The sequence below is a fragment of the Excalfactoria chinensis genome, chromosome 4, assembly GCF_039878825.1.
Source record: "Excalfactoria chinensis isolate bCotChi1 chromosome 4, bCotChi1.hap2, whole genome shotgun sequence".
In the NCBI taxonomy this organism is placed as follows: domain Eukaryota; kingdom Metazoa; phylum Chordata; class Aves; order Galliformes; family Phasianidae; genus Excalfactoria; species Excalfactoria chinensis.
Window position 1 is genome coordinate 85,197,175 of NC_092828.1, and position 13,674 is coordinate 85,210,848.

The 13,674-nt window shown below is 47.2% G+C and overlaps 1 protein-coding gene across 2 annotated transcripts in view; it reads right to left on the reverse strand.

The window, feature by feature from the left end:
• MCF2 (MCF.2 cell line derived transforming sequence) overlaps positions 1–13,674 on the reverse strand; it is a 43,568-nt gene that overhangs the window by 23,213 nt on the left and 6,681 nt on the right. The window contains exons 2-8 of one of the 2 annotated variants that reach the window (XM_072334141.1): positions 13,232–13,300; positions 12,575–12,689; positions 9,641–9,731; positions 4,860–4,979; positions 4,050–4,166; positions 2,592–2,741; positions 457–581 (exon numbers count right to left, since the gene is read on the reverse strand). In XM_072334141.1, the coding sequence (XP_072190242.1) occupies positions 457–581; positions 2,592–2,741; positions 4,050–4,166; positions 4,860–4,979; positions 9,641–9,731; positions 12,575–12,689; positions 13,232–13,300 (787 nt within the window). Of the gene's footprint in view, positions 1–456; positions 582–2,591; positions 2,742–4,049; positions 4,167–4,859; positions 4,980–7,990; positions 8,175–9,640; positions 9,732–12,574; positions 12,690–13,231; positions 13,301–13,674 lie in introns of those variants that run through there. The other variant, XM_072334142.1, reaches the window with a different exon arrangement.

Here is a 13,674-nt window from a genome sequence, read left to right on the forward strand (position 1 = left end):
GCAATGAATTGCTGTTTGTATTTCAGAGGCTTTTCATGAAATCACCCCTGCAGATGACAGTACCTGGGTGAAGAGGTTGTTGTCATCACCGTTTTACCAGAACAGAATCCTAGAATCATAGAATGGCCTGGGTTGAAAGGGACCGTGATGATCATCTAGTTTCAACCCCCCTGCTATGTGCAGGGTTGCCTACCACCAGGTTGCCCAGACATCCAGCCATGCACTGAACGCCTCCCGAGAGCCCTGCATAGGGCTGAATCTGTTCCATTGCCCCACCAATGTGTCTGGAAAAAATATCAGAGTAGGCCAGAATTGATAGAAATCAGCCAGGAAAATCAACAGGTCTGGAGCAAAGCTGGTATTTCTGTCTGTAAGTTTTTGATAGATACAACCATACTGAAATAGTCCAAGTGTTTCCACTCAAAGATGAGGCAAACAGCAACATGCTGCACTCACCTGTTCACAGTCTCCCAGTCTCCAGGCCTCTCGCGGTGCTGGTCCTGGCTGCACTCACCCACATCAGGCTCTTCTAAATTGCTTAAAAGCAACTTTCCCTCTTTCGTGACTGCTGTAATATCCTCCTGCACAATGCAAAACATTCCTGATTCAGGCTACTCTGTGGGAGGTAAGTCATTTTGCATTGCTCTCTTCCCTGTCATGAAGTAGAGCACCGGTATCCATCACAGCAAAGGACCCCCAGCAACATTTATCTCCCTTAACCCTTGGATGTGGGAGAGGCTGAACTACAGACTGGTCACCATGCTGGGTGGGAACAGGCATGCATGAAAACGAGGCCATTCAAGATGCACAGCACTACCACGGGGTTGTGAGCAGGAGGAATTGTATTAGATATTTATCTATGAGTCCATGCTTTCATTCAAGTATCTCTGCTGTTTAGGGATGTGCTTTCCCATGATGAGATGTTGCGCTGCACTCTAAATTCTCCTTTCGACGCAAAGCCTTTCATTATATGTCAGACAATGTAGCTGAGCTGTCTAACAGGTGCTAACTTCATTTTGTCCCATTCGGGATATCAAATAGGTTAATTTCTCAGTTGCTCCGTTTAATTAAACTGCTGTCAGTTTTTCATCAGGCTTGCATCTTGCTTTTGTTCGGTACCACAGCTACATACATTACCCCGATCAACTCATTATCTGGACGCAGGAATCAGCTGCACCTATCTTTTGGTTGTCAAGGGACACACAGGGGCCCCACATCTCACAACCTGCACACAGTTCCTCATCAGCTTTCATCTTTCGTGGTATTAGAAGGAACAAAACAAAGCATGAAAAAAAAGCCAATGGAAGCGATTTCAGTCAGAAGCCCAAGAATGTTTTTGATATTTTAAATTAATAGATGAGGCATTAAAAGCAACAGATGGCTTCTACTAAGCGTCGCTGCGCTTTATATGCAAATGGAAACAGATAACGTGCTTTATTTCACCCCAGAGAAAAGTATGTACTGCTGACTTGTTTATAGGCAGGGCTAAGTTGGGTAACCCATATTTTCTCCCTACGTTTTGGACATCATCTGAAGCACAAAGTCTAATTCAGACATAGATCAACACATGCAGCTGCTATTGTGCTACAGCTCTGTCCGTTAGCAAAGAAGAAATAAAGGACTTGCATTAGCTATAATTGCACTTGATGTATGCGTGCACATGTCTATTCATACATGACTAGATGCAGCATCCTTCAGATATCACTTTGGGTATTTCTAACTAAGAAATCACTGTCACAAGGACAACAAAAGATTATAAATAAGAAGAGATACTCTTCTTTGATTTGCATAAATAAATAAAGCAAAAGACCTCATTCTTCAACAGCACAGCACTGCTATTAGCATGGGAATCATTATGAACTGAAGGCTTGGGGATGTGCCTATGCTGTCCCCAGGAAGACGCAGGAGCATCTTTCAAAGCTGCAAAGACAACAGTGTGACAGCAGCAGCTGTCTGCTCCGCAGCTTCCACTAAATCCAGCAAAAATATCCATCGATCACAATGGCTGAAAAGAAATATTAAAATATTAAAGAAAAAAGTCGTCTTGTATGAAAAACGAAGGCCCAGAGGGATCAAGTCAGGCATGCTCCAAACTATACACTCACAAGAAATCTTCACCTTGAATGCTCTCAAGCAAACACAGCTTCCTTCAGACCCCTGGGGCAGCTGCACTCAGTAAAGTGTGCAGCTCTGCATGGAGGAGGAAGGAGCTGAGGAGAACACAGACCATCTCCCCAGACTCACTGACAATCCTTGTGTGCAACTTTCTGAGGGTAAAGCAGAGGGAACCCCACCAGCCTCCTTTGTGCCAGAAGGATGAGGAAAGCCCAGAGGAGCAGCACGTTTCAGCCACCAACTTCTGTATCCAGTAAGGAGCCAATGCTGAGACAGCTTCCTGGATGCCAGCATGGTAATTTAGTGGAATGCATAGCAAACGTCAGTTTAACATATAGACATTGTCATGCTGTGTTTTATCTTGTCTGACAACACATACACATGCATGGGAGGGATAGGATAGGGGAGTGGGTATCAAGCTAACAGACAGCCAAACCCCAGAAGACTCGTCTTGCTGTGCTCATGATGAACCATACCTTGAGCTGGAAGTACTTCTCAGTGCGCAGGGCCAGGATACGCTCAATGGAATACATGTCCTCTGGTAGCTCAGTCTCTGCCAGCTCGGTGCCAAAAGACTGTAACATCTGTGCAATTTCCTTCACGGTTAGTGCAAAACTCTCTATTGCCTGGTGGGAGACAATAATTGTGATCAGATTGGGATTCAGAACATCGCTTAAGAGCGTACTAAAAGCCAAGGCTGAGATCTGCAAGAGAATGCAGGATCCGACTCTTAGAGAGATGGCTGGTAGGTCCACTAGTATAGTATTGCTGTTGAGTGCTACAATGGCCACCAAGGCATGGCCAGCTGGCTTTTAGCACAGCTTGAATCCATAACAAGGTCTTGAAGCTGTACTGGACACAGACACCTTGTGTTTTGTTTTCTGCTGCCTGTTCTCGTGCTCTGGCTCTGCTTTTGGGATCAGGGTAATACATTTTAATGCAACTGACTGCATTTGTATTTTCTTTAAGCTGTATATTTTACAAGGAAACCTCAGGAAGTGTTTGAAGAGCACCTTACAAGGGAATTTTAAGAGAGGCTTTTAACATGGACACTTATCTAACACATGCAGATATGTTCTGGAAGCTCATCTTTTTCTTAAATTACCCAAACATTTTTGTCATTTACTTTGTCATTTTTGTCTCCAAGTGTGAGAGCTACGTCACTGTCACTGTAACACATTGTGCAAAAGAACAAAACTAAGAGCCAAAAAATTTTAACAGGCACAAAGGTGGCAACGCATCCATGCAAATGGGCAGAAACTGGCAGAAGCAATAGCTTGAAGCACTCCAGCAATGATGTCTTGGGCTTTTATTTCCACTCTGCCTGTCTGGACAATGGTGCAGAACTGGGGGCACAATGATCTGTCTCAGACACTTTCATTAGTGTTTTGCTCTCTATAACTACCTGAAGGGAGGTTGCAGTGAGCTGGGGGTTGGCCACTTCTCTCACGTAACAGGTGATAGGACTGGAGTGAATGGCTTCAAGCTGTGCCAGGGGGCACATTAGGACATTAGGAAATCCTGCTTCTCTGTAAGAGTGGTCAGGCACTGAAATGGGCTGCCCAGGGAGGTGGTGGAGTCACCGATCCTGCAGATGTTCAAGGAACATTTGGATGTTGTGTTGAGGGACATGGTTTAGCGAGAGCTATTGGTGACGGGTGGATGGTTGGACTGGATGATCTTGTAGGTCTTTTCCAACCTTGGTGATTCTGTGACTGATTTGTTGGAAAGGTGGCTGGGAACTTAACCTGCCATTATAAATCCATTTGGGGCCTAACTCCACTTGATTTCTATGCAAACCTTATCAAGGAAAGGTAGTTGCTCCAAAAGTTACCCTCAGCTATGTACTGCTTTCTGCCTTACAGGAAATGTTTGAGCAGATCAGACCTTTCCCAGTAGATTCCCCACACCCAGTGCTGAGCCCCGGTACGCACAGTCCTGAAGATGACCCACTCGCTGTGGCAGTACTCCAAGGTGCCTCCAAACTCTGGGGTTAGCTGCTGCTCATCAATGTACGTCAGCAGGTCGCTAACCGAGCTCAGCATAACAACCTGCAAAAAAGGCAACACCATCAGCTGGTTGATCACTCCCACCTAAATCACACCCCGATCAAGCCCAGAACTCTTATCTACATAAAAATTGAGTTTTCTCTATGTGTTGCTTTTTTCTTATGCTTATGGCTTAACACAGCTTTTATAGATCTGACCACTTTCCTAAGGAATCCCTGATCTTCCAGGTGCTTTCTTCCTTAAATACAAAGAACAGCGAGGTACCGCCGTGTGTTGCCGCCTACACATCAGAGCTGAAAGCAGAAGTAATACAGGTTTTGGCAAGAGATGACAAGTAACCTGGAAATACATAAATACTGGAACATGGCATGAAGCACTGGCCAACTTCACCTAAATACACAGGCTTTTTCAGATGGGTTTCTGTGTGTCTTGCTCTTCAAAGCCTCCTGGCATTTCAGACACTAAAAAAATTCCTGAGCGTGGTTTTATCCTCCACGCATGCATACAGCCTTCTGGAGGGGGGAGGATGGGCTGATAAAGCCACCTATTCCGTAGGAAACAAACCATGCACAGGCAAGCAGAAATCTGCAACAGGAGAGATTTTGTAGAAATAGGGCACTAATGGCAGAAACGCCCCAGTTACTCCTCATGTCAGTGCCTTCACATCCTCCCCATCCCGAGGTTCACAGGCAGCAAGCAAGCACACACAAGGCACAATGCTTTGCACTCTCATACCGGTAACTTGAGCAGAAAATCCTCCTGACTAAATCGAAATCCAATGTCAGTGAAGGTGCGCTGGAAAAAGCCAGTGGGACGAAGAACCATCACCAAGTGCAGGTTCCCTGGGAATGACGCCTGCGAGAAAACAGAGATAGCTTTCAACCTGGGCATGTGACAGGTCCAGCTGCTCCCAAACACCTTGAAAAGATGAGACAGCATTAAACCCGAGGATCTTCTGATTGCCCCCAAGAGCCTTCTCCATCACAGGCTGGATTATGCATTTCCTAATGCACGTGTAACTCGTCACCTGCTGATGCAGTTTAATGTGTGGTACTACTTCAGAATGTCCTGTCTGTGCTACTGGTGGTGTTTTTTCAAGCACATGCTTTTGGCAGGTGCAATTTTAGACAGATCTGTGGAAAGGATGAAAAAGAATTTTTAAGCCTTGTCGCTAAATTATGGATAAGCCCATGATGCAAACAATGGAGTTAATGAAGATGTATCATTTCATCTGAGATCCAAACCAGGCCGGGTTACATTCCTCCCTATCTTCCTCATTTGAACTTCAGAACCCTAACGCTGTCAGAGCTGTATATATGGAGGCTTTGTGGCTCTCCCAGGTGCAAAGGTAACCCAAGGAACACTAAATGGTAGCGGAGTTCTAATTCCACATGCTAAATTCACATGAAAATAACTTTTCCTTCAATAGACAAGCATCTAAACCCATTCAAGAGCGCTGGGTAAGCCTTCCCACTGCATAAGCACAGTGTATGTATGCCAAGAGCAAGACCACACAGGTAACTCCCCATCTCCTGCTCTCTCCAACAGCAAGACCCCGTTGAACAACATGCTCTCCTTCCCAAAGCCCCACCATGCCAGATGTGATAGCACAACATACACCAAGAGTAAGAGTACTGAATATATCTGGATATTTTACACGGTGCCTTCAAGACAAGGACTGCTCCCATAAACATGCATTAGTGCTGTCTGAAAAAGCCTCTGTTTACAGTTAAGATCTGATATCCATGAGCTGCACCGTTACTCAATGGCTGTTTTCTTTTGTAGAAAAGGTCAAGTTGTGGTTTCTATTGCCCACAACTCTGCTTAGACATGGGCAGTGACTGGTAGGATTGAATAAGCCACACAGATTCAATATATTGATCTGCAGCTATTTTAGGTAAGAGCAAAAAATACATATATAGAAATGAATGTGAATGAAGCGCCAAATTCATATCCTTTGGAAATCAACATCAGCTGTGCCAAGGCAAAGAGTTGGCATTAGATTCAAGAGCAAACCATACAACACCAAAGAGGCTCATGCTGGCCCCGGCCCTGGGTGCTGTGCACACACCAACCTGGGGAGGTTAAGAGGCTGCAGGAGATGCCGGTTCAGCATCCTGCTTCTCTGCCTGTTTTGCTGCCTCTAAAAGCAAGATCAGCTCTGCTGCAACACCACAGACCGGCCCTCCAGCCCTGCTGCAGGACACAGCTCTGTCTGAAGTCCACCTCTGACACTGCTCAACTCAGAGTTCAGGAGCTTGAGCTACCCATATCAGCAGAGAGAAAGTCGTCCTCAAGGTACTGGATGCTTCCAAGGACCTGGAGCGGTTCCTCACTTTGAGGCTGAGAAAAATCCCTGCCCGGGATGCAGAAAGCCTTCACTGAGGGAAGCATCACCAGAAGTGGCAGAGCCTTGTAAACGTTCTGAATGAACCTAATAGTTCCAGCATGAATATTTCACTGGAAAGTATCTGGCAAGCTCGGCACTACCCAGAGAAGCTGGCTGCCTCTCTCATCTCCCAACACCAGCTGCCTGCCTGGCCCAGCAGTGCTGCTATAAGTGCCCCTGCTCCTTGCACTGCCTGGCCCTGAGGTGTGAAGCACCTCTTTGAGAGCGTAGGTGTCTTGGGAGACCTGTGGTTCCATGACTGCAGGACACCAGCAGGTGCTACAAAACACATGAGACCATAACCTGACATGTCTGCTACTGAGTAAATGCTGATTCGATACCACTTCATGCCCCGTGCATTTACTTACACATCCGTGTTTCTTTTGACACTTGATGCACTTCAGCCAGAGGTAGCTGCACTTCTAGGATGGGTTACTCGACTTCCCTTTAGCTTAGAAAGTGCGAGTGGATTTTTTGAGGTGATTCGATACACATAAAAGCAAGGTCAGCATTTCTGGGTATACGTTGTATATACATCGTATATACATTGTATACATATGTATATATATCTGAAATACATTGTGTATTTCAAGCACGGGGAAAAAAACAAACCACCTAAAAGGATCCTCTTAAACTCTTTGCCTGTCAGTATTCCTCTGCAGTGCTGGAAGGACAGGAAGCTACTGGAGCTGTTCCACTTCCTCAGGTACCCAGCAGCACCTCACCTGCGTTCCATGCTAAAGAGCATGGTCAGCAAATTCCCCACCCTGAGCACACAGACATGTATGCCTTAAGGCCCCAGATCAGCAACTGCTTACACACATGCTCAACTACGACAGTGCTGTTCTAGTCTATAGGTGAGCTAGGTTAATACAGCACAAGAAAGGACACGCACCGAAAGCATTGCAGTTATCAACTCCCTACTGAATAGCTTGTCTTAATATATTTAATGTGCTTTTACATAACGTTAAGACTGGGCTTTCCGAGGACATCCTTCCCTGCAGTTCACTGGGCCATCCGTGAGGCTGGAGATCAATAGACCTGAAGCAAAAGTCGCACCTGCCAGTGACTTTGTTTCAGAGCGACGGCAAATGAATCTAACGGTCTTTAAGCAGATGCTGAAGTTTGCTTTATTCCGGCCCTTACGGTAAAAGCCATACAGCAAAACGCCAAACAGGGCCAACTCCATCCTCATCCCCGACAGTTAAAACGCGGCTCCGGAGCGCTGCGCAGCCTTCACGGCCAACCCCCGGAGATGCGGCGAGCACCGCCGCCGAGCAGCAGGTCCCGCCCAGGCCCGCTGGGTGCCGGGTTCCCCCCGCCGCCCTCCCGCACTCTCAGCACTGCGGAGCCGCTCGAAGGTCGCGGCGCTCCTCCAAGACGGCCGAGCCGCCCCCGTCGCCCCTTTCCCCGCGATGCGGAGGGGCTGCCCCGCTCCTCGGAGCCGGGCCGGTTCCGCGGGTACGCAGCTCCTTACCGCATTCCTCCGCGGCCTCCTGACGCCCCGTGCGGGGCTCGCCTCGGCCATGGCCCCGCAGCGCTGCGGCGGTTCCGCAGAGGGACGCGGCGGCCCGTTCGCTCCCTGCTTCCCGAGCGCGCCGGCTTCGATTTAAGGTGGAATGCCAAAAATCAGCCTCGGAACGGGGCCGGCCGCCTTCCGCCACCACTGAGCCCGAGCGATTGCAGCACGGCTTTCACCGTTCTGCTTTTTTTTCCCTTTCTCCCCTCCCCGCTGCGCTCTGAAGTCGATTAGGATTTCGAGTGCGAAGGAATGCGGTCCGTAGCAAAAACCTACAGCTTGAGCCTGCCGGCAGGGTCGTTAAAGCAATGGCACAAGCGTGAGCCCGTGCAGTCAGCACAGAACGGCACGCACAAAGGAGTTAAACAACAATCTGTGTTCTGATATAGAAAAAAATCCTGGATCAGATGCATGACTGCAGAGCTGCATGTCCTTATGCTGAAAAAAAATAGGGCACTGTATTTCAAATGCAGCTTCTTTGCACTTCCAGAATTAGGCAAGGATCAGAAACGCAGCACTCATTGACTAGAAGGTAAATCAGGATGTAACCTTTTGTGTTATTAGCACAAAGGCAAGTCCAGCCAAACCCTTCCTGGTCACAAAGACAGCCTTCCAGGGCTGGGCCCTCTGGTTTTTAAGGCAAGCTTCCCAACTCTTAGCATTGAACAGACATTCCTGCCTCTCGCTGCCCTCTGCACACAGCTGTGCTGCAGTATTTGCATGCACAGCCCTGATCCAGCCCAGGCAAAGCTGCTGCAATAGGTGGACACAGGTACACTAACAGGGTGTGTGCTCAGAGGTCACGCAGTGATTCTATTTCCTGATGAAACAGGAGATGAATGGCACTGCTGTTGAAGCTACAAATTAGGACAGACAGGATTTTTCGTGCTTTAAAACTTCCAAACTATGCAAAGCATCAACATCACCCTTAAAGGAAGCTCCCGGTACTCCCCCACTGGTTCAAACACCAGCAGCAGAACTGAATTCTGATCATCACTTTAAGGGACTATTTTCTATTATTCAGACGCTGCCTTTTCTCTTGGGATTCCCAGATTGGCCAGTAAGGCCAAGTCCAGCCTGACCTGGTTCCCCATGGCTCAATGTGCTGGTGAGCTGCAGAAAACACCTTGCTTTGAGTTACGTTCAGAGCAGGCAGAGCAAAAAGTGAATGCAGGGGGGCACGTTTCAAACAGCTTTTCCCACCCAAGCCCACAGACAAATGGCTGTGTGGCCTGTTTTAAGAGTCCAACCCTTTTCAGCCACTGAAAATCAGGAAGAATACACTCTCACTAACAAGCCGTGTCTAGAAAGAATATATGTGAAGCCAAATTCCCTACCCAACAAAATCACAGAACGTGGCAGAAAACCCATTTGGACCACTAAAGGAAAGGACAAAAAACAAGCAAATGAATTGGTTTAATGCTCAAACAGCTCATTTACGCATTCAAATGAGGCACAGAGCCACGACTGAATTAATCACAGGGCCATAAAGCAAAATGCTACAGAGAGAGAAAGCACGGGCATCACTGCTCCTGCTTTCTGATAGTGGCACAAAATGGGCACAGCGGCTTCGTACCTCAAAAGAAATCACCATTAAAGAGGACTTACTGCGATTTTTTGGAGAGTCATTTTGACTGATGTCCACGTGTCCAATCTCCTGTCCAGGATTAGGATAAATTTGGTATCCGACTCATGTTGACTGTGGGATTCAAAATGACATGAATGATTAACATCCTGAGGGAACGTGGCTTTGCTCCCAGTCCCCCCCAAAACAACCCCAAGGACACAGAAAACATTCTGTCATTTCCACAGGTGTGAGACAATCACAGAATGACTTGGGATGGAAAGGACCTCAGGGGGTCACCCTGCAATGTGATTTGTGCATCCAAATCCTTTACGCTGGTTTGGAATCCCCTGAGGAAGCGGGGAGCTCTGGGGATCCCTGTGCTGCAGTGACACCAAGTGCAGAGGTGAACTGTGACTGTAACAGACACGGCCTTGTCAGGATATCTGGTCGCAGCTTCACCAACTGACACGCCAAGGGTACCTCCAACTGCAAACTGGAGTTGTGTTTGCACGTGGGTAAGGGGACACCACCCCTACAAACACACGCGATGGACATGTTAGGTCAAGTTCAAAGTGTAAGGGTTCCGTGCCTTTATGCACTTTATGCATTGCCATCAAGGCATACCAGAAAAGAGCAGAGGAAAAGAAATACTGTGCTTCACACATGGGTCACACACAAAACCTTGGCATGCAACAAAGTGCGAGGTAAGCTTACTCACTGTCATCTGGAACCGGGCTCAACCTTTCAGCCAAAAGCCCTTTTTAGACAAATTAGTTTTGGCAACGTGGAGAAGACTTTGCACGTTTATGTCAGGAAACCCCCAGCAGGAGCTTAGTAACAGCACTAGGTGGGAGAGGGACAAAGCGATCCTTTTGTCTGATGCTCACGCTGATAATGAGGATAGAACTGCTTGATTTTCCAGCCTATGACTTTAAAAGGCAGGTCTCTGCCCAACAAGACAGCATTTCCCAGCTCTTGGTATTGAAAGGCAGCATTTACACAGCACTGCTGTCACCCTAATAAAACCCCTTCGAAAATAACACCAACAAACCCCAAACCCAAGCAATTCTGAAAAGGCAGCCAGACCGTAACACAGTGTCAGTCCATCAAAGCATGCCCCAAACACCATTCAGTCCGGACAAGGTTACATTCTTTCTCTGCACATACTTTTATCACTTCCTTTACATACACAAAGAAGCAAGTTCTGAGCTGTACAAAAGCCCTGAAATCCACTAAGGGAAATCTCTGATTTAATTTAGGGCAAAAAGAGCAAGCCTATGGCTATTTGCAACCCAGGCCTCGTGGGTTGATCAGATTTCCAGTCCCATGATGTACCTTTCAGAGCGACAAGAAAAATAAATCAATGCACTCTCACAAATGCTTGCAAGAGGCAGCTTTATTTGTATCCAGCAGCACGCGATGGAGATGGATAACTGGATAGAGGCTTCCTGTCACTTTTTCCCTTACATTCCCTTGCAAGGAACACACCATTTACCCTTCTGTATCACTATTCTGTATCATCTTCTCTATTGTTTTTTCTCTACAGCTCTTCCATACAACCACGTCCTGCAGTGTGGTCACAGGAATCAAAGGAACTGAATACAACACTCAGCTTCCTCCTGGCTCTGTCACTAACACCCTCACCTTGCTGAGTGAATAACAGCTTCCCAGGAGAAGCACGCCATGAAATTCAGCTCCCCAGAATGCTACAGACCTGCTATCCCATGTGGTCCCCTCAGACTGGTGTCAGCAGGACACCTCATAGTCACTGCTGCTGATGGCAATGGAAAAGGCACAGTGCACATGGCTCTGATAAACCCATACCCACCCATAGGTACGTGGTAGGGAAGTGTCTGTGTATCTATAGCTCATTCTGTACAGCTCAGACTCCGGTGTTGTTAGAACAGCCAGGCACTGAAGCAGGACTAGAGAAGCATGATTAAAGTGGTTTTACAAATAACACACCGAGCACAGTTGAATCACCGGCAAGCTCTCAGCTCTCATTAGTTTCTTGATTGAGTTTGACCTATTACAGGGATAGCAAGACTGCTAATCATGCTAACGCCAGGGTGTTTCAAGTCACATGAAATAAAAAGCCCTGAAAGATCCAGGCAGAGAAGCACACACGCAGCTGGGGGCAACCTGCCCAGCAGGACAGGAGGGAGAGACCCCTGTGCAAGCCTGACTCAGGAGCAACACAGCTTCACAGCACATCAAGAAAGAGGACAGAGAAACCAGAGGCCCTTTTTATTCCTTCAGAGGTGGCAAAACAGACAGTGCTTCTCCTGAGGCAGCTGCTGATGGAAAGCTCCCACCTAGCTGCTATCAACCTGCTCTCCCTGAAGGAAGAAATTTGCCAAAACAGGCATTATTCAAGGAAATGAAGCATTCCGGGTAACTGAGTCAGCCTCAGCAGCAAGTGGGAGAGCCATTAATCTGAGCACAGAGCCCTGCATGTGGTCGGGACAGATTGCTGGCTCTTTAACCCTGGGATACAGGAATATAATGGAGCTGTGGCACGCTGCTGAGTGATGGGGTGTAATGGGGACCCCAAATGGGTTTGTTCCTGTCATTATTCTCTTCCTCTGGTTACATTTCTCTTTTCCAGTAACGACTCTCTATTTGTACACATCACAGCATTACACTGGAGAGGAATGGCATATTTAAGCAGTGACACACGTCAAAGCTTAAAGGAAAGCTTGTTGCTAATTAGAAACTTAATAAACCGAACTGATGATACACGCAGGCTGGCAGGTAACAAGGACGATGTCCACTTTTTATCTGCAGTTACTGGCACATTAAATACCACACCTGGACACCGCAAGAGCTTTCAATTAATTGCTTGTCTTCTCCCCTGCCCTAGGAGCTGAAGACACCCCTCGTGCCCACACACAGCATTAAGCTGTGGATACTGCACCTGGCCCAGGTCAGACTGACACTGCCCATCACAGCAGAGACAGAAGGCGGCCACATACCTCGGGACTGATGTTAGGTACGTTAAGACTTTAGTTACAACATCCTCAGGCACATCGTTGAAGCGAGAGTTGTCGGGCAAGGTGATGATCCAAGCCTTGTCCTTCCCTCGGCCACCTGGAAGGAAGACAGGAGTGTTTCTGTGGGTGTTTTCTGGGAGAGCCAGCAGCAAAACCAAGGTGCACAATCCAGGTCAAAAAAACACCCCACCAGCCCATAGCCTGTGTTATTACAGAGGGTATTTACATCACCAGAACAGCCAAAGTAGGTCAGGTTCTGGCACTGATTTCAAGTACAACACGCACATACAGGTGGTGGAAGCAAAACTACCTGGTGCCAGCTATCTCCTTTATTTACTGAGCACACTTTACACGAGATAGAAGTCAGAAATGCCAGGCAAATCCACGCACACTGTTCTTGAGCTTCAAAACAGAATATGTGCAAAGCTTTGAGCATTTTGAAGGAGCAAGTATCGTACGGAGACAGAAATCTAATATCCTCTTTTGAGCCACCTCAATATTTTATTAACAGCATTCCTCGTGGCAATGAAGGCTGCCTGACAGATAACATCCCGTATGGAGTATCACTTTGCCAAGCAGTTCATCTGGAGTATTTAATTACAACACAAAGAGAGAACGTGAAAGGCTCCTGCTACTTACCAGAAAGAAAAGCAAACTGCTTCATCAACTCATCACTGATGTCCTTAGCACAGATGGGTGCTGTCGTTTCTGAGAAGGAACCAAACGCAGCAGTCAAAAAGAGAGGGGGGGAAAAATAAATCAAAAGCAAACAGATTTATCAACACGTTTAACCCAAAAGCGGGACACACACCAAACGCAGCTTCCCCAGATTAGGGATGGAAGTCTCTAACAAGGGGTTTATGGTTTTCTAGTGACTCTAACAGGGTGAACGCCATAACTCTGCATTCTATCTGTATTCTATCAAATGTGCCTGGGGAGAAGTCCTTGGGATGCTGAGAATCCTTCCCTCAACAGAGAATTCCTCACTGAACTTTCACTCTTTGCTGTTACCAATTGTACCCACCTGTATTCCGGTGCTTTCCAGCCACAACACAGGATATACAACAGCAGCCAGGACCTCT